Source organism: Tauraco erythrolophus, chromosome 4, assembly GCF_009769465.1.
Source record: "Tauraco erythrolophus isolate bTauEry1 chromosome 4, bTauEry1.pri, whole genome shotgun sequence".
NCBI lineage: Eukaryota > Metazoa > Chordata > Aves > Musophagiformes > Musophagidae > Tauraco > Tauraco erythrolophus.
Genome location: NC_141468.1, coordinates 46,548,925 through 46,569,491, shown reverse-complemented (window position 1 = coordinate 46,569,491; position 20,567 = coordinate 46,548,925). Strand labels below are relative to the sequence as shown.

At 37.1% G+C, this 20,567-nt stretch overlaps 1 protein-coding gene across 1 annotated transcript in view; it reads right to left on the bottom strand.

Annotated features, from left to right (window-relative positions):
- Positions 1 to 20,567, bottom strand: part of OTOGL (otogelin like) — a 93,979-nt gene that overhangs the window by 42,877 nt on the left and 30,535 nt on the right. The window contains exons 21-27 of the mRNA XM_086610725.1: positions 20,431 to 20,505; positions 19,257 to 19,309; positions 18,508 to 18,670; positions 16,805 to 16,912; positions 15,406 to 15,544; positions 1,592 to 1,726; positions 992 to 1,138 (exon numbers count right to left, since the gene is read on the bottom strand). Coding sequence (XP_086466851.1) covers positions 992 to 1,138; positions 1,592 to 1,726; positions 15,406 to 15,544; positions 16,805 to 16,912; positions 18,508 to 18,670; positions 19,257 to 19,309; positions 20,431 to 20,505 — 820 coding nt within the window. The remainder of the gene's footprint in view (positions 1 to 991; positions 1,139 to 1,591; positions 1,727 to 15,405; positions 15,545 to 16,804; positions 16,913 to 18,507; positions 18,671 to 19,256; positions 19,310 to 20,430; positions 20,506 to 20,567) is intronic.

Genomic DNA, 20,567 nt, shown 5'->3' with positions numbered 1-20,567 from the left:
ATGCAACCTGTAGAACTCAGCTCTCTGCTAGCTTACTCAAAAATAGAACAATTTTTTAAGCCAGCTTGTATGTGAAGTAAACATTTTATGACTGTTGAGACAAATATCTATAATAATGTTGCTTTAAAACCAAATTACATGATCACTGTAACGTTGACTTACACTTCAAAAAATCTGATACTGTATTCTAGCACGGAGTGCTTTGTATTTTTACTATAAAGAGACACCTCTCAATACATGTGTTCATGTTTGAGAGGAAGCAGGAATGTAAATATCTAATGTGCAGATGAGGTTACTCTGCCAGGACCCAAAGACTAAGTTGTAGACACACCAAGACAGACAGTGATGTAGAAATGGACAGAGAAGAGCAACTGGCAAGAGAAGGAGCTTTGTATACTTCCCTGCATCATGGCTGAACCCTGTCACAGCATGCTTATTAGGTTTAAATGTCAGGTTTTGTCTAGATCCTTTCCTGTACCTTTTCTTCTCAATTTAAACCCAAGATGTGACTCCATCTGTTCATCTCAGCAGCCTCTACTACATCTTAGTGTGCAGTTCCATCATCAGCCTAATCCAATCTGTGCTACAAACCTGCCTTCTTCCGTGTCACTAGATATGGAAGCTTCCTTTCCACTGGCTTCAGCAATTATGAAAACATGCAGTGAATTGAGTAACTCAAAACTTACCCTCTCTTCCCACCCCCAAAGTAACTTTGAGTCAGAGCTGAATCACTGCGTATCTGCAAGGTTGCAATGAGTGGAGCAACAGAGTAAACATGTAGGAACCACCCCTTCTCTTCAGGAGTCCAGCCATTAAATCACATCCTCTGCCTCTTCTTACCTGGACAGTCCTAGCAGCTAAACACCATGATAAACAGCTATATCACTGGGAAAGTGAGTCACAAAGAAAAGACAATCACAGTTATCCAATAAGATATCACATTAGTAATTCTGAGAACTACACAAAATCTCAGGTTTTTGTTTTCGCTCACCTTCCATCGAGGTCCAACTTTAACATGCATCATTGTCTTCTTATCCCACAGAATTGTAATGTCCAGTTCTGGAAAGTGTATCACAGTATAATATCCAGCCTTCCAAAGCTGATAGTTAGATTTGTTTTCCTGTCCCCTTATGGTCTTCTGACAGAAATGAATATTTATTAAGATCTAATAAAGTAATTCTACCAAGGTATGCAGCCAATTAATAGCAAATTATCTTTAGCATTCAGCTGAATCCATAATATTTCTAGAAATGTTGTTTAATACTCTGATATTTTGTCTTTTCAATTATTCAAGTTTGCTTTGAGTTTGTACTTTGATTTCCCTTCCAAAACCATGTGGAAAGAAACAAATAAATGCTTCAACTCCTTGTGGCTTTTAAGCAGTCTTCTTTGTAGAACAGAACTTGAAAAACAGAATTTGAAAAAAACAATGAAAAAATAAGCTTTTTCCTAGGACCTTTATCCAGGCCTAGGCACTTGTACTATGTTAACTCAGGCTGAGAGACGTTTTCCAAAAACATGCTCCTTTAGACCTGTAACTTTACAATGCTTATCTTAAAGGGCAACCTGAAAAGTAAAGAAAAGAACTAACCTGCTTCTCAGAAGATTCACTAAAATAAATCTCAGTGTCTCCAACAGTAATGAAAACATTCTTCGAGCAAACAATATCATTGTCAAAGCACTTTTTGTTCTGAGCAATTATAGATATATTTGAGTTATCTGTGCTCTGCAATATGAAGAAGAAATAGTTTTACTTATAGATTCAATTGCATTTCACTCCTGCAGGTTTATTCGAGGTTTACCACCACAAAAAGATGGATAGCTTAGTATTTACACATCTTTGAAACTAAATTTAAGAAAAGCTACCAAACAAGGAAATGCATTTTTAAACTCAAAGCTGAACCCGCAACCAACTCAAACTTTGGAGTTAAACACAAAGAACCATTACATTCAGCTGTGAGTCCTCTTTAGGAGAACTTCACAAACTCAGAGCATCAGCCTGCCCCTAAAATAAGAGTCTGGTTTAGGCTTTTAAAATGTGCTCTATGTGGAATCCGATATTTACTGCACAGTATGGCTGTCAAAATCAAGACATGCTATAAAAAGAGCTTTATTTTTAAACCAAGGTACTTGAGATCAAGCTGTTTTCATATTTTTAAAACCAAGAAACCTACCATCTGTCAGTAGCAGATAGAACAATTTTCGTACCACCACCCATCAAAATTCACAAAACCATGAGTCATACTCAATGTTATTGGAGGGGGCAAAGGTTTCTGTTGATATGTTTTTGTGGTTTTTTCTTTAACGTTTAGAAGATTTGTCTACTCTGTTGTATTTTGATTTGCTGGTGTTTTAGTAACAAAATTCAAATTTACTGCCTTTCCAATCCCATATCTGTTCGCTGTAAACTGATTCTGCATTCTCAGCACATAAAATCACTTCTCTGTCTTGGATCAATATGTCTGTCTATTCACCTACAGCTTCTGTGGTGCTTCTGTGGTTCTTCTGTACCCTGAGGGAATCACACATGCACCCTGTAATTCCCTGTGCTAGAACTGGTACTGGAATAAAAGAGACCAGCTGTATTTTCAGAATTGATAACACTACTACAAACAAAGATAAAGTCAAGTTACTCTTATCGTTTCTTATTTTAATTTGCCTTTGAATTCATTTCTGTTCCAATCCTTGCAAGTCAACAAGAAGCCATTAACTGTAGAAAAGATTTGAGAGTGTTAACATTAATATAACACTAATATAAGTCAATAACGGTGTTTCTGAATCCATTAATTTTTCATCAAATTCAGTCCTACAGTCATTACAAACCCGAGACAGATATGAAATAAAAATGTTGAAGATGGCAAGCTATGTATCTCACCTGCTGAGATATCCAGTCTTATATGAAACACCTGGGTAGTGCTGGAAACAAGAAGATGTTTAAACTTCTCTTCTTACTCCATCCTCCTTTAAATGCTTTCTGAGACTATGACTACCTGAAACCAATGCAGGTGCTAAGGGGCACAGTGGGCAAGATGAGAATGGTGGCTTTCAGTAGTTCCCCAGTTCTGGAAACTCCTCTTGGCTTCCAGAAATGCTCTTGTAAAGCTCCACTTGGCCACAATAGGAAGGACCCTTTGCCTTGATTTGTGCCCACAGCATCTCTCCCCAGAGCTTTGCTCCATCCCTTGGTTGGTGTACCCCTGAAAGGTGCCATATACATACTCCTAACTACTTCCTGCCTATCTCACATTTATACCCTGATTTGTTCTATATTAGCAGATTTGAAGACTAAAAAACCATATCAGCAATTTTTCCTCACCAGTGAGAAACATTGCATACAAAACATACAGGTGCTATGGGAAGGAGCTTTATTTTTTTTCCTTAATAAAAGTCAAAGTGACCAAGCTGTTTAAAAAACACTTTCTATCTAAAAATAAAAACCCAAACAAACAAAAAAAACCAAACCCAACTCTAGATGATGGGAAGTATAGGGGTACTTTTCTTGCCACACAGTGGAGGTACTACAGCTTTGCTGCCCTTAGTCTGGCATGACCCACAAGCCAGAGGATGGTGCTACTCGGCATAGAAAACACTCTAGCGCAAGCGCGAGCAAACACGATGAACATAAGACACAGGAGACTGCCTGCAAGCTTTATGTTACCCTAATGCCAGGGCTTAAGAAACAGGTGGAATGTGTTAGCAAATAGCTTGGGAGACAACAGTTCAGGTAGGTAAAGTTAGCCACTAGCTGCTACTGGTAAGGGGCTGTAGGAAATCAGTTCTTCCTTTTTTGTGGGGGAACTCAGTGTAAAAGTACTGAAAGCTGCAGGGTAAAGCAAAGTTCATCTGTTCCATTCTGTTGTAAAGTTGTTTTAGGTTGCACTCAGAATAAGATTGGTCACCACCTTTTTGGGAAATACGCTGTGTTTTAATTAACTCAGGCTTGCTGCTGGAGTCAGTCCAGTAATTATTCCCCTCCAAGTCAGATAACAGCCCAGGGAATTTTTAGATTTATTGAAGGTGATGTGGTAAACTAAAAAGGAGACAAACTCATTAGTTTGGTAGATAGGATGCAAGCTGATACATTCTGTGCTGGCCAAATGAAAAGTGAGCAAGGAAGCTACCTCCTCACCATGAGTCAGTTCGGAAAAGGGCTTTGCTTGCAGTCTGCGGGTCTATCTGATGCCTAGGACATTGTGGGCTGCTTTCATTGCAGAGTTCATGCCTCTTCAGTCAGCTTAACCACAGCAAAAGGGGACACTCTTGAGTTAACAGGGAAGCAACGTCTTCACTGCAAGCAAAGAGATGGGGGGCTTTATTTTAAATAAAGATAGTTAATTCAGGCTAATTATCCCACAGTAAAAATACACCTTTTTTGGCAATGAAGACAAGTTCTTGGAGCCGCAGCGGGTAGCTGTATGAGCTATGCTAATCGAAGCTGCTGCTTGTGCCTTCTGATGGTTGAGGCCAATCCCTTCAGCTGAACAGCATCAACATACTCAAGTCAGAAGTTTTTGTGTATGACTGGGATTTGAGCCAAGGGCAAAAGTTGAGTTATATTTCAAGTTAACTCTGCAGTAGAGAGAAGCCTGGAGACAGTGAGTGTTTTGCTGACCAAAGCCAGAACAGGGAGTCCTGAAGTCATGTGAAGTACTTTCTTACTTGTAGGACTGCATGTTGGTGTTAAATTACTAGAAATTGTGCAGGATGGAAATGCAGAGACATGATGGTGGTGGTGGTTCAGCAGAGCTATGAGTAATTATGGATTACCTATGACTTGTGGCTGAAAGCATTCATGATAAGATTTGCTTTACATACGTACCCTTTGCCATTCTCTCCACCCACTTCAATAAAAATTAGGTCTTTCCCACCCATACAGTACCAGTCAAATTTAAAGTTGAATGACAGTTTCTATCATGGTCATCAAATTATTCTGTAACTGCTACATGTGCAGCCTCTTCTTCCAGCAGGGAAGAAATAAAGTGCAATTGAAACTTAGCACTTAACTATTGCCAACGCAAAAGGAAGAACAGGGACTATTTAGATAAAGTGAGGATCATCTTTTAATGTTTCTATAAGATAGTGAGGTTTGGGCAAATCTCAACAGCTCTTAGGGACTGTGGTAGTATAAATGATGATGATTGAGTTCCATCTCTCTGATCTGCACCAGATCCACACAGGTATGAAAACCAGCTTTTGTCACTGGAAGAAAGGTCTGAATAGACACTAGGAACAGGTCTAATGAATAACAAGGTGGAGTTTTGCATTCGTTTTCTATTTTTTTCTGCACAGACTCTTTCCAAGGCAGAGTCGCTCTTTACCTTTTTAGGTAAAATGCACCCAACAGGGGACGTACTACAGTTCATCATGTGAAACCTACTTACGCTGACAGAAGCTAGAAATAAAATGGTTTTCCCACTGCAAGAGTATCTTCCCACGTAAATTACCATATCCAGCCTGTTCCAACTTAATATCAGTTTCTTTGTGATAACATGGAGTTGCCAAGCAACAGGGAAGACAGAGTCACAGTTCCGGGCAGTCAGTCAAAAGCTCATTGTCAGTCCCGCTTCTCAGGACATTCTTTTTCTGGACTTCACTGCACTTTTTTTCCATATTTCTTCCTAGCTGAAAAAGCAAAGCACTGCTTTCCTTTTTTTTTTTTTTTTTTTTTAATAGTGCTTGGGAATGCTAGGGTTTATTTTTGTTAGAAACTTTCTATTTCAATGTCCCATTAGAAATTTTATATCGCTATCAACCAGCTACAACACTGTGCAGTGTGCTTGCATAGTCAAAATGCAGCCTGGGAGAAGACAACTTGAAGCTGACTGTATTTATCTTCTTTGAAATTTTCATTAAAAACTCACTAACTGTTCAGTGTAAAGAGTCATTCTTAATACCCTGATTTCCTCTTTTTTTTTTGTTTTGTTTTGTTTTGTTCCCTACAATGTGCTAATTTGCAAACTAGGGTGGCCATAAAAACATCTAGAGACATACTGGAACTAGTTAGAGACGGATTACTCTTATCTCCCTTTTGTTTTAATGACTCCTTAGGGGTTTTCATTTATAGCCACATCCACAACAAGTGCAAAAATATGGAAAAAAATGCACAGAATTTTAAAAGTAGAATTTGCTTTCTCTTTCCTACATATTTTCAGAGATACACCATTAGCTCTGTTCAGACTTAATCTTTCATGAAATTTTATGGAAAATAGTTTGGTCGTTGTTTATTGGACTCTGAATTTCTTCTGAAGGAACTTAACATTTGAAACTCTTACTTCTAGTGAGCTTGATCCTAGGAGAAGCAAAGCATCTTAGCCCACATTCAGTGAGCATTTATGCATAAATATTTGTTGTTGGAGAGCAGGTGAATGCCTTGGCACCTGACGTGGTCTTGCTCTGTTAGTTTCTTGTGGCATTTTACGGGGGGTTGATATCCAGATAATCAGTGAAAACACATCAGTAATGCAAAACTCATTCACAGTTGACACCAAGAAGCATGTCCTTTTGGAAGACTTCTTTCATTTTCCTGGTGTGATAATTTCTTCTATACCACTTCAAAATTATATATATACATTCTGTGTAACTTTATTTAATCCTTGTTTTTGCATCCTGTACAAATTTGTATCATCAAATTCTTTCCCCCATAGCTGTTCAAACATTGGAGCAATATTGCTTGGAGTCAGCAGATGGCACTGATACATACTGTCTCAGTTTGGGAAGAAATCCACATGAAATTTGGGAAACAATATTATAGGAAAGATAGTAGGTGATCCTCTTATACGAAAGAGAAAAGTAATAGTACCTATTTTTCCACTGACACTATGTATTTCTATACAAGTATTTTTTTTAAAAAAAACACATTTACGAACTAAGAACCTAAGAGGTAAATTGCTCACACACGGAAATAAATTCTCCTTTCCTCAGCATCTTCTACAGAGCTGCAAATTATGTGATTATTTTAACTTAAAATTTGGCAAAGAAACTTGCAATACACCTGTAAGATATGACACATTTCTAGCATTGTAGTACAGTGGAGTAGAAATGGAGGAGAGCAACACGACTGAGTAGATTCACTGATGCAAATTCAAGGACAGTGAGATTATTCCAGCTACTGACTCGCCCTCAAACAACTGCCAGGTGTCTGCTAATGCATCCATGGTAACTCCTTCTTATTTCTTTAAAAGTGACTTCCCAAAAGAATACATCTCAGGCAGAATAAACTTGCAACAACTCTTTAGGAAAAATAAATAATTATATCACATTTTCTGTATTATACGTAGGGGGTTTGTAGCAGATTTAATGGCAATATAGAGTTGTTGGGTGTTCTGAGATTTTGTCAAGAATATTTTTTAAATCTAAATAATTTTTTTAAATCTACTGCTAATAATGAAAAGTACATGACAGGGAATATTTTACTTGATATACTTCAAAGTCTCAATTTAAGTCAATGTTTCTTAATTTTGAAAAGTTGATTAATCAGCTAGAGATCACTGGAAAGATTTTGTTCTTCCTTTTTATATTTTAAGAGAACTATATTAAAAGATTTGAGAAAAAATAATTTTAAACAAATTTTCTTTTGTTTCATTTACTTAGCTTTGCCTGCTTGTGTATCAGATTTGGCTTTTGCACAGGTCACATTACTGCAATCCTTTTCTAATTAAAAATGAGATATTCTGAAGATTAAGGATTTGGGAACATTCAAATATTTGTTTCCAAGTGACACATTCTGCAACATGAGCTATTTTGAATTACAAATCAGCAGCACAGTTGGTGGTGTTAGTTTCAAATATCTTAACAGGTATTTATTTATTTGACAGGCTGAGAGAGTTGGGGCTGTTCAGCCTGGAGAAGAGAAGGCTCCGGGGTGATCTTATAGCAGCCTTCCAGTACCTAAAGGGGGCCTACAGGAAAGCTGGAGAGGGACTTTTTACAAGGGCGTGTAGTGATAGGACAAGGGGCAATGGATTTAAACTGAAAGAGAGCAGATTTCGATTAGATATAAGGAAGAAATTTTTTACATTGAGGGTGGTGAGGCACTGGAACAGGTTGCCCAGAGAAGTTGTGGATGCCCCATCCCTGGAAGTGTTCAAGGCCAGGTTGGATGAGGCTTTGGGCAACCTGGTGTAGTGAAGGATTTCTCTGCCCATGGCAGGGGGGTTGGAACTAGATGATCTTTAAGGTCCCTTCCAACCCAAACCATTCTATGATTCTATGATTCTATGATTTATATGAGACTATTAGTACTGTTTTATTAATAAATGCATGATGAATGTCAATATTTTTATCATTGTTGGTTGTAATGATAAAACACAACATAACAGGGAAAAAAAGGACAAGACAGTGGAAATAAATTTGCCATTTCTGAGCCTCAGCAAATGGTGGCAGGGGCTAGAAAGCTGGAACTTGCACAAAGCTTTTATTTTTTTTAATCTAAAAAATGTTAAATGTGTTCATGTACACTGCTGAAGTTTAGTTTCAAACAAAAATACTCATATGTTGACCTAAACCAGAGTAAATTTAATTCACAGTTCTCATAGCTGACCGACACCCAGAGTCAGAGGCCACAAACTGCTAAGCAGCACCGACAGGTGACTAGCCTGAGCATCCTTCCACTTCAAACACAGCAAAAGGCTTTCATTTTACTGCTGCCAATGTACCATACAGCTTTCTGAAACAGCAGCACATGATGCTGCTTTTTGCTCTTTTACTGTTGTATCAGTAGGAGACAGGCATCAACAGTTCGCAAAGCTGTACCCACCAGAGGCAATCCAACTCAGGCAGTCATTCCTACAGTGAATTGCCTTTTCAGGCAGCCATCAGAGTATAACATTTTAGAGTCAGTATAGCCAAAGGGCTGTTGGATGCTGAACGTTAACCCAAAAGCAAAAATTTAAGGTGGAAAGGTCACTTGCTTCAATCTGTGTGGTTGCTAAATAGCAAGGTCCTCAGAAAGAGGATCTAGCTTCTGAGTCACACCATACACACACCAGCTCCAAATTGCCATTTTCATGGCAAGGAACTTTTCCCCAAGCCTTTCCTGGAAGCCCTCATGCTAATCTGCACAAATTGAAAGAAGTGTTTCCTTTGTTGAAGAGTAAAAGTGATTCATTCATTGCATAATTTAATGGTCTGGAGAATCAGATGGTGGAGACAGAAAGGCATGTAGAGGTAATTGAGTCTGAAATCATTGATCTGGAGAAAATGAAACCAGAGCATAAATCCATTGCCAACTGTAATCAAATCTTTTACTCACAGAAGGGATAGAACAAATGGAAAAACAGGTACAAGCCAATGTTTTCTCACCACTGTGCTCCCCAGCTGAATACAAGGATGGAAAGGAATGTCTCCCACAGGGAGCTTGCTACTGACCCTTACGGGACTTCGAGAGACCCAGGAAAAAAAAGGGCATTCAGAAATCTGGATTTCTTCTGAAATCATAGGACTGATGAGAAGCAAACTATTGATATTCTTTGCAATTAGAGCAGGGCAAACTATTTACAGTAAAAAATATTTTCATTGAAATGTAGTCATTGGACACAAATTGCATGCAAATTGTCAAGAAATACATCATTATTGCTATGCAGTTACTGTTGCTATAAATTATTTGACAAGTGTTTTAGGTGGACATATTTGGGCACATTACTTACTCATTAAACTATTTGCTGGAATGTTGGTTTGAGGATTAGAAATGTTAATTAAAAAAATTAAAGGCATTCTGATTGGAACCCCATGTTACAGTTGTATTCCCTTAACAGAAGAAAATTACTTTTAGAGTCAGGTTTCCAATTTAAAACATTTGTAATTTCAAATTCAACATTATTTTCTTTCCCATTAAAATCTTCAGAGTCTATTAAAAGACAATATTTGTCTTAACTATGAACAGCCAGCTTGGCAATGTTGGTTAACCATGAACCTGCAGCTTTAGTCCTCCATAGGGTGACTAACAGCAAGCAGAATGTATTAATTTTACTAACAGGCTACAAGACCATGCAAAATACTATTTCATTCTACAGGTTTGTCAACTCCATGGATCTGCAGACTGGCTGCCTGGCACAAATGATGTTCAAAAAAGCTACAGAAAAAAACTACAGATATTCAATAAGGGGAAATATGATAAAGGTTATTTCTGCCTCCTCGGATGTGACAAATGGGTAACTGAAGAATTGTTGCTTTGTGTGTGATCGCTCCACCTTATGCCCAGTCATCATTTGACAAATTTGCCAATCAAGATAAATATATCAGCAAGCAACAGGTAAAAGATTATCAGTGCATCAATCAACTTCTATATTAAGCACTCCAATAAATGCGTCATAAACTAAGAGCTTTGAACTTGCCTCAAGTTACAAAAGAAGGGGTATGCAACAAAAGAGCTCCCGTGCTGTATTCTTCAGGCCAGACCAGGCATCTGACACTGGGGACTACTCATCAATAGGATAATCATTTGGGAAACTGTAGCACCAATTCACCAGGTCATGCATGTTTTGTTAAATGAACCTCTGCCTTAACAAATGGGGTCTCATGTGGTGTCTCCTGACACAAAAGAGTTACATCTGCACTTCTAATTGGCATAACAGTTCAATTATTTCATCAAATGACTGGGTGTTGCTTTCATAATCCTCCAAAACACTAAATCTGGTGATAACTTTGTCTTTAAAAGAGCCTTCATGGTTGCATCAAAAAGATTAAAAAAGTGACCATAAAATGGCCAAACTCCCCATGTCAGATGAAAAGAAGTGAAAATATTTTTGTTGCATACTTTGAAGTTAGGACTAATCCATAAAATACGAATACTTGAGGATGAGTTCTGCTGAGCTCCATCTTTCAGGATACAGGAATAAAACAGTCCTTCCTTTCTTGGCTTCAGTGGGTTGCTTTAAGGTTTTTCTTGAAAGGCACATAAACATTACAACAGACCTCCCTCTCATTCGAGGATACTTTGACAAGTAGGTTGTCCCTCTAAGCTCTTGCTTGGAGACTCCCCCAAATCAGAGCAAATACAATTCTGCTTCTCAGAAGAGAACAAGTCTGAGGGGCTCCAAGGGCACTGACCCTACAAGCCTTAACAAACACACTGAACTGCAGGTCTGAAAACCATCACAAAGCTAGAAAAAGGCCAACACGTGTGATAGAAAGACAGCAATTTTACTATAAAAGCAGAAGTCTATGAAATAAGCAAGTGGAAGAAATAGACTGCAAGTACAAATACAGAACAAAAGTTTGCTAGAAAAATAATATCATTTTGTTAGGGAAAGAATGTAGCATCGTCAAAGATAGAAGATACGCAAGAAAATGGAAGAAAGCAAGCTATTTAAATCTTTTTAATGATGAAACTGATTGTCTTAAATTCATCAATATTCAGACTAGCTAAAACTAAGTGTTCACATGATCTACATTGATAAAACTTAAATGAGTTGATCTGCTAAGATTTTTCTTTTGTTTTCCATCGAAATTACTGAGGTTTTTAAATGTTAGAAGCAAATGTTGAATGTCATTTATCCATACAAGGATTTTACTTCTCAGTGTGTAATTATCATTTCATGAGACACTACTGACCTAATTTTCTAAATTGCTGCATTAAATCTTTTCGGTCATTTTCTGATCGATGGCTATATCTGTTGAACTAGTTGTAAAGGGCTTTCCATACACCTACTGTCACCTTAAACAAAAAGACCTGACAGATGATACTGACGTTGAAAATAAACTTTGTAGTTTCATAATTGGCTGAAAATTGATCCTTGATTTTTCTCCCATAAGAGCACCAGACCTCCTTATTAAAAAAGCAGTAAAAGGTAAGGATGACTTCTTTGTTTAATACAGAGCAACAGAGTGACAAATTAAAGGGCTGTTCAAACAGATCACATTAAGGGAGGCTAACAGCCAGATCAAACAGTGAGGGCTGGTAACATGGATGGGAACAGTGCATCATCATGCCACTGGAGACATGGAATTCAGATTATAATTATTGGACTCAGTTCTATGTCTGGGAAGGACTAGAATGCCAACAGATTTATTGTAGTTATCATTTCCCTTATTGCACTGCTACAACACCTTTGTTTAGAGTATGCAAGATAGCAGAGACAAAGCAGTCTGCTTCTCACAGGAAAAAGATTTGTAAAAGGGAAAAGACAAAGTTATTATAGTGTTGTATATACAATAGTACAGCCACTTCAGCTGTTTCGATTTCAGGTGTTTGGTGAGCCTTTTACATGTTACCCATAAAAATCAGCCTTGTAACAAGACTGTGAACTATCATGAAGTCGATGGATTGTGTACTAGTCGCTATGGAATTTGTGATGTTCTGCAATACCTTACAACTGGGGAAAACAAAGCACACAGCACATACTCCCCCTGGCAGGGACATTGGACTAGATGATCTTTATAGGTCCCTTCCAACTCAAAACATTCTATGTTTCTATGATTTAAGTTAAAAAAAAAAGTTAGTTTGTAGAACAGGTAGGATGGCTTAAGTGGCAAGACTGCCCTGGACAGCTGTGCCTGCCAAGATGTTAGGCAGGGCATTTAAACTTTTGCAAATATATATACTTTCCCAGCTTTCATCTGGCTTGTTTGTTTGGATAACAGGCTATAAGAGACATGGCTTTCTTGCACACCTTCTGAACAAAGAGTAGCTCAAGGAAGACTCGTTACATTACTGTGATACCACTATTTAGAAACGTCACTGCACATGGCCACTATGTAGGGGAGTATGACTACAAAGAGACAGCCATGGAAATCTCTGCTATAGGAACAGCAAAGCGTATTTCAAAAAAAAGCAGCCTCATCATGCTATCATATCTGCACATATAATATACTTTAACCACATCATTATGTGGTACAACTGTGTACATGTATGTGGTACAACTGTGGTGTAACTGTGTACATGCAAATAAAAGTGTATGTGAAACTGGAGAACAGATGACACTGGATTATCACTCAGCCTGCCACTAGGAGAATGCCAATTACATCCCTTTCATATATTTTTCTCACATAAAATTCCATTCCTGTGTACTAGTAGCTAATTTAGTGCCTGTCTTCATGGTAGCATAGTTATAGTTATTTAGTTATTTTTTCTGTTCACTGATTTGCATATTTCATAGTTGAATTTCATCCTCCATTTTATCATGCAGTGTTTTCTGCCTTAAGATCTTTGGAACCATTTGGTGGTCTGTCTTTGTTTCAGATATTCAGATTGATTCTTTATCATCAGCTTACTCCACGTCAATCCAGACACCACCTTTTCAAAACTGTTTCTGAAGATGCTGGAGGCAGGTCTCAGCACAGATCCCTGTGGGATGTCACTGGGATTTATCCATTCTAAAAAAAGGCCATTTATTCCTATTTTTTAACTTACAACTTTTAATTCATGTTTCAAAGAATCTTCACTCTCATCCTATGAGAGACTAGTGCATGAAAAACAGTTGTTGAAATCTGTCTCCAAAAGGTCCTTAAGCTAAAATACAGACGTATTGACCTGATCATCCTCATCCATATGTTTATTGTCTTCACGGAATAACTCAGAAGATTCATCATGCATGAATTTATTTTACAAAAAAAAAAAAAAAAAGTGTTCAACTCTTCCCAAATTCTAATTTCTCTTTATTATAATTTCTATTAATTTCCTTCATACATAAATCAGACATATTGGTCTGTTGCTGCCAAATTCAGCCATGGAGTTCTTTTAAAATATTTGGTTACACTGCCATCTTCTATTCCTCTGATTCCAGAACTGCACACGACACACTTCATCAGTTCTGTATTTTAGTTCTCTCAAAGCTCTTGGGCATCTGCCATATGATCCCATCTTTTGTTTCTTTTTTTTTCCCCCCTAAAACTTCTCCAAACATTTCACAGTCAAAAATGAGCCCACAGATACATCATCTGTTCCAGACATAATTATGCAGTGTCTAATTTGTAATAAATGATCTTTCAATATATCTCATGAAAGTTTTCCGTGTATTAAAGAAGAAAGAAAATGATGAACAAATTAGGTCATACTTTCTCATATTAGCTAAGTTTGGGGGAAAAAAATCAGGTCAAAAAGCTGAAAAAAAGCCTGAGAAGTCTGAAAAGCAGATCTACGTAGGCAGCAGTTTCATCATTGTGTCATCATCTTCACCCGAAGGAAGGCCTGTTGGCAGTGTGCCACATGCCTTAATTACTGGCTGCCAAATTTGTTCTTGGACTTCAAATGCTCCCCATGGTTTGTTTCCAGGTAGGTACTTTCTTATACAGTAGAGTGGTAAGTGGCGCAGATTGTAAAAGCAAAACATTTCAGTATCATACTAAAGTTTGAAAAAGCAGCATAGATTTGTCTTACATAGTTCTCTGGCTGGATGGCATAAGAATTAAGAAATTACAACCAATCTTCGCTCCTCATCACACAGGCAAGATGATTTCACAGATAAAGTAACCCCTATTTTTTGCATCTTAAAGGAGGAAGGTTTGTTCAAAGGTTCATAGACCTCTAAGAGTAAGAGCTCTTTTATGAGACAGTATGATACACGTCAGGAGTTTACTATGAGGTATTCTTATTATCTTTACCAAACATATCTTTTTTTTATTTTTTTTAACAAAGAAAAAAATCTGAAACCAATCTATTTTATTTCTCAGCTGTGAATACTTTACTAAAGCATACACAAAATGAACTATTTGCAGTAGTTCTTGTTGAGAAACCATGCTTTTTTTTTTAAGGTTAGACAGTCAGGGTTGACAGAAAATAAATATTCTTCTAACCACATTACTGTAACTAAGAAGAAAGACTCTTAGCCTTAATAATAGCAACGATCATAATAAAAAATAGTGTTGTTAGTAATAGAATATATTTCTAAATGTCAGTAATGGCATTTTTAAACAAAGAAGGCTAGCAATGTACTGTCAATGTGTGCTATGAGAAATATTAGCATCTAGCTGCCAGACAATCTCAATAAAGGATTTCATTGTTGAATTATGAAATCGTTGTGTTTGATATTATCATACTCATACACTCCAGATCTGATGCAGATCACATTCAAGAAGGATTCCAAGCAGCCCTACAGGTCATCATTAACCCTCTGCCAAGCAGAATTTATAGATAATTATTAAATAAATCTATAGATTATACCTAGTTCTAGAATAGTTTATATAGTGTTATTCTTCACTCATCATGATAAAAGCATAGTTAAGGTAAAATAGAAAACATTGTTTTCTATTTTTCTCTAGACCACACAGATATGTAAGGACACGCTTATGTACCATTTTTAAATGGCTGAGCATGAAATGTCATTTACAGATTGTTCCTTTCGGGCACATCTGTTCTGCACCTGTTTTCTTAATGGTTGTTTCTATAGATCATCTCCCAGTGTTGAAAATACTTGCCCTCTCACGGAAACTTCACTTGGAAACATGAAAATGTATGAACAATTCTCCTACCTTTAGCAGGTAAGCTTGGCAGTCACTGACATAATCATACTCCAATCCATCAAATGTATAATAATGTCGATCTCCATAAATGGTGCACACAGCAGGACAGGGGTAACTAGTGCAATTAAATATCCCTCTCCGACAGACACTGTAAGGAAAATTAACTATCATTATCTTCTCATAGCAGGGTCATTTTCTTTTTATTTTCAATAAAAAGCTCTCTTGGGTTCTTTATTTCAAGTCGTACAGAAATTCATGAAAGGAAGAAAATTCTCAGACCTTGAAACACAGAGCTATTTTGTGGATTGCTTCTGAAGTTATTGGTGATGCCATGACAGAAAAATTTTGAACATTTTGCCATCAGCATGTATGTACCATAAAAATGCGTAAGAAATGAATGCAAAATAATCTTAAAATTTGTATGGCTTATGCAAATATTTCCATCATTCTTTCAGTATAGATAAGATACCATGCCACAACACATTCATAAAACATCAATATTATATTTTTTTCTTAAGAAATTTTGATAAAAAACTGCACATATTCAATGCAAAAGACTTCTCTCTGCTATCTGTAAGATTGTAGAGTATCAGACAAGTACGGAATGAGTTTAAGAAATGAACGCTGATATTCTGAGGGATTACTGTTGCTGTCAGCTGCATTCAGTGACTTACAGGAATTTGCACGAAGGTAGTACTGACAGCTTCTAGTTTTGCTTCTGTAAGTGTATGAGCTTACTTGATTTGCCAATTAAGTTTTTAACTGATTAAAAGCTGACATGCCAAACATTTTTTTCATTTCTAAGTATATACTTAGCTGAGGATAGATATTTTTCGCTAGCAAATTATAATGGATGAAAAACTTTTGTGTCAAAATGAGTCAGGTAAGGGTCCTTAAAAAAGATACCGGATGCTAGCTCATTTTCCAATTCTAATGCTTTTTATTTCCTTTTTTTTTTTAATTGCCCATCTTCTTCCTATACAGTCATTCATGCTGACTGGTAACTCACACTGCAAGCAGTCCAGCTCCCAGAGGAGCAGACTATTTACCACTTTCATACATATAATTCCTCTTTTTTAATTCTTGGTTGTCTTTCATTGTATTCTATTCGTCAAAATACCAAATGTCTTTTCTTTCAGAGATTAACTGATATGTGTGGAATCAAGCATTTGTTCTTGACTGCTTTTTAACTTGGATATCTTCTTCAGACCTGAAGAAGCACTCACCCAAAAGTCTGTCTACTCTTCCAAGTCTATTAGCCTAATAAAAGCCTAATATGTCCTCTAACTGCCTATAAACAAACATATACCTTTTTTATTTTCAATGTATTCATCATGTTTCCTGTGTCAGTTTCACTTTGTTGCCAGACCCAGATGATTTGGAAGTATGCAAAATGCAGGTCACTCACCAGGTGTAACATGGTGTAGCTATCACTTCTCCTGACAGAAATTCCCTGTCTTTCCAGGTGCACGGACAACTGTCAGGAATATAACATTTCCCTCTATGCTCAGCCATCCTTCAAAATAAAAGAATTATTAAGATGAAAGTGTGAATTCACAACATAATGGAATGTGTAGTGTATTGTCTAAACCCTTCCAAGGGCAATGGGTCTTAAGCATTGCTTACACGTCTTACACATTTACTTTTCTATGTAATAGAAAAAATAGTGTTTATTCTCTCACTTAACAAAATAATCCATGTGTCTTACTCCATTATTTGGCAGAAACTTGGAATTTGGCTTGTCTGTACCCCTTTTATAGTTTATCATTCAGATAATAATCAAGTAACATTCAATTTGAAATGGTGTAATACTACTTGACTGTGAGAGCAGGGCTTTAGATCTGTTTTTAACTTATATTTTAATTATTTCAAATTTTCAGATGAACTTTCATTACAATGCTGCTACTTTAAGTTCATGCAAATATCATGGTGATGTTTCAATAAAAATTTACTAGTTTTTGTACGATGTCTTGTACAGATTCATGAATTTCTGCCTTAAAAATAATTCTTTATTCCTATAACACTAATGGTGTTGAAAGATAACTCCTTAATTGAGGCAGAGGTTGTAGAGGACTACAGAACATTAGGCAAGAACAACTAGCGAAATCTTAAATAGCTATGCCTGAAATCTGTCCTCCACCAGTGCTTAGTCATCTATGAACATCACAAGCTGCTGGCAGGGGAATTCTGGCAGTCTCATTAGGCTCTGATCTGTGCTCAACTGATACATTGTCAGGGGACCATTGGTTACACATACAGTGAAATGAAATCAGATGTTGAGAAAAAACAGAGAGCTCTCCACCTGACATCAAATGGCAGCAATTTGCACAGCATATTTGACTCTTTAAATTTGAAAGTGCATACAGCAGGTATCAGGGGAGGGAATGGAAACAGATGGAAGGAGTGGTGGTTGATCCTGACCAAAACTTCACAACAAATGCTTTTAGCTTTTGTACTTTGACTTGACACCTGCAAAGCTCAGTAGACTGTTTCTGGGCACCAAATCCAAACACACGAGCTGAGAAAAAAACCTGTCTGAGTTCAGAAGGGCAGAGAAAATGAAGAAGAAGAGGGCAGGATCCAGCGCACACACCCCAACTCCCAGCCCTGCTTCAGGCTGGGCATCAATACTGTAAACCTGAGTAGAAGTCCAGGTGAAGTAACTACTTGGGAGTAAGCAGGAACACATGGTTTACATCATGATTTTTTGTCATGTTTGCTTCTACAATCAAATAAACTATACTGTGCAATTGGTGGGAGTCATTTGTCCAGGGAGTCCCAAATAACAGCCAATCGCACTGGAAGCAAGCTGGATATCTCATGGGATAGTGGAATCATGGTCTCAGGATGGAAAAACTGTGGGACTCCAACTAAGGAAGCATTCTAGCATGGAGCCTCACACCAGCAGGAAGGAGAAAAGGGTTCTCAGAGACAAAAGAAAGAGTTGTCCTTTCAACTGTGACTGTATATCTGCAAAAATTTATAGAACAAGAGCTTCAAAATTAGAGATGTGATGCCACTGGAATTTAAAAAGCAAAAAAAAAAATGCAGAGTTAAACTGTGAAAAATATATACATGGTTTGTGCTCCCGGTTGTTCCGCCAAAGCTTACCCAGGGGGGCAAACGCAGCCACTTGCACAAGGGGGTGAGGGGACACAGGAGAAGTTCATGGCAAGGTTTGCACAAGAGATCCCGCAATTCACACCCGCTGCTGGTAATCCAGGCACAGGAGATCTGCAGTCATAGTAGATTTTTCCTTCAGGGCATATGTGAACTTCAAATGCAAAATGCAGGTTAAATGAGATCGACTGCTCTTTTACACTGAAAGTTGTCTATTTGTTTTTGTTCATAATCTATTTATTTTAATGCACAGTTAGCCCACATTACAGTACATATAAGAATACATGTCTTAGGCAGACAGAATCTTTAGAGGTAGCATTTTTAATCCATTTCTAATGGATTTAGAAGTAGCGTAATTTTCAGTGTCTTCTAAATCCATTAGAAATTTCTTAAAAATTTACTTTCTAGAAATCAAGATCTTAAGGCTTTCTAAACGTCGATAGTGAGCCTAATTTTAGGTATTCCCATGAGAACACACTGACCTACACCTCACATGTAATTATTTGTTTTTTTAATTTCCCAAGTGACTTGGCAATACAATTTGTGCTACGGAAAAAAAGAAAAAGAAAAAAACAAGACAACTTGTGCTCCTAACTTCCTATTTTAAATATGTCATGACATTCAGTATCTCATAATGAAAATACATTTGAGAAGAAAACCAAATGACTATTCAATGTTAAAAACTTTCTCTGTGCAATTGTAACATTTGTAAATTAGACTGTAAAAAGACTGTAAATTACCTGCATTTTCTGTAGTGGTTTCAGTACATTTCACTGTTCCATTCAAACACTGACTGGAAATGAAAAGCAAACCAGTCTTTATTCAAGGGTAAAATGTTTTATAGCTATCATGTTAAAAAAGGTAATACAATTTAACCCAGTTTAAACCACAGAAATCAGGAGAAGAAGGAGGATTAAAATCCGAAAGCATGAGTTCTAATGAACATTTTATTGGTGTTTTCTAACTGCTCACCTGTAATAAGGGCCAAACTCACAAAGGTGTTTATATGCTACTTAATTGCCTAACTTTCACTGAAATAAAAAAGAAGCTGGGTACGTCAGCCTCTGTGGGAACGTAGGACCAGGTGATTCAGGATGCTGGTAGTGTAACACAAAACCTTATCCACCTTGGTAAATATAGAAGGATATAGTATGCAAATGTCCTGTTGCACAGATGTTAGGATACACAGCTTGATTCTTTTTATGATAAAATACAGAACTGCAGAAAAATACATTTGACAATAAACATAGTCCTCACTTTTTCCTTTTCCTTAAAAAAAAAAAATCGTGAAAAAACCAAAGGATTGCAGAGACATCGCAATGACAGAAGAATGAAGCCTCTACTCTCACTTCTTAAACAACATGATTACCAATAAGACCTCAGCAACAATCAATCTTGACACTCAAGTCACAGACATGATTTTAAATCAGCAGGTTGAGTGCATTTCTTGTAAAATGAACAAGTTTGACCAGGAAACCTGGGAGGTTTCCCCACTTGTTTCAGTAAAGTGAGGATTCCATCATGAATTAATAATATAAAATGACACAAATATAGTTCCCTGCAAGCCTTTGTTTGAAAGACTTTCCAAAATAGAATCACATTGTTTATTCTTCCGAAATCAGCCTCATATTGCTATCATAATTCCCCCAGGTCTAAGAACAATTCTGCAACATCTATATGTGTGTTTTGAGATATTCTTGAGTCCCTGGCTTACAGAATTTTCCAGGTATCTTGTTGTTAAAACAAGCAGGTATGTAATCCAATTTATTTTAGGCTCCTTTTACTAAATGTGTAACAAAAATAAAATCTTGATACAATAGGCCTTCATTTGATGTGAAAAAAAACTCTCAAGTCTCTTGAGTAGCATCCAAACTGTGATACGTGAAAGACAAAACTCTTGGCTCTCAAACCTACCAGGAGCCTGTTGGCGTAGAGAGGATTTCTCCAGGGTGGAGGGCTTTGCCCTTGTAACGACAATGACAGGCGGATCTGTTAAAAGAATATTTATGCATGTAGATAAAAAAGCAAGATAAAATGGGATTTAAGAGCAA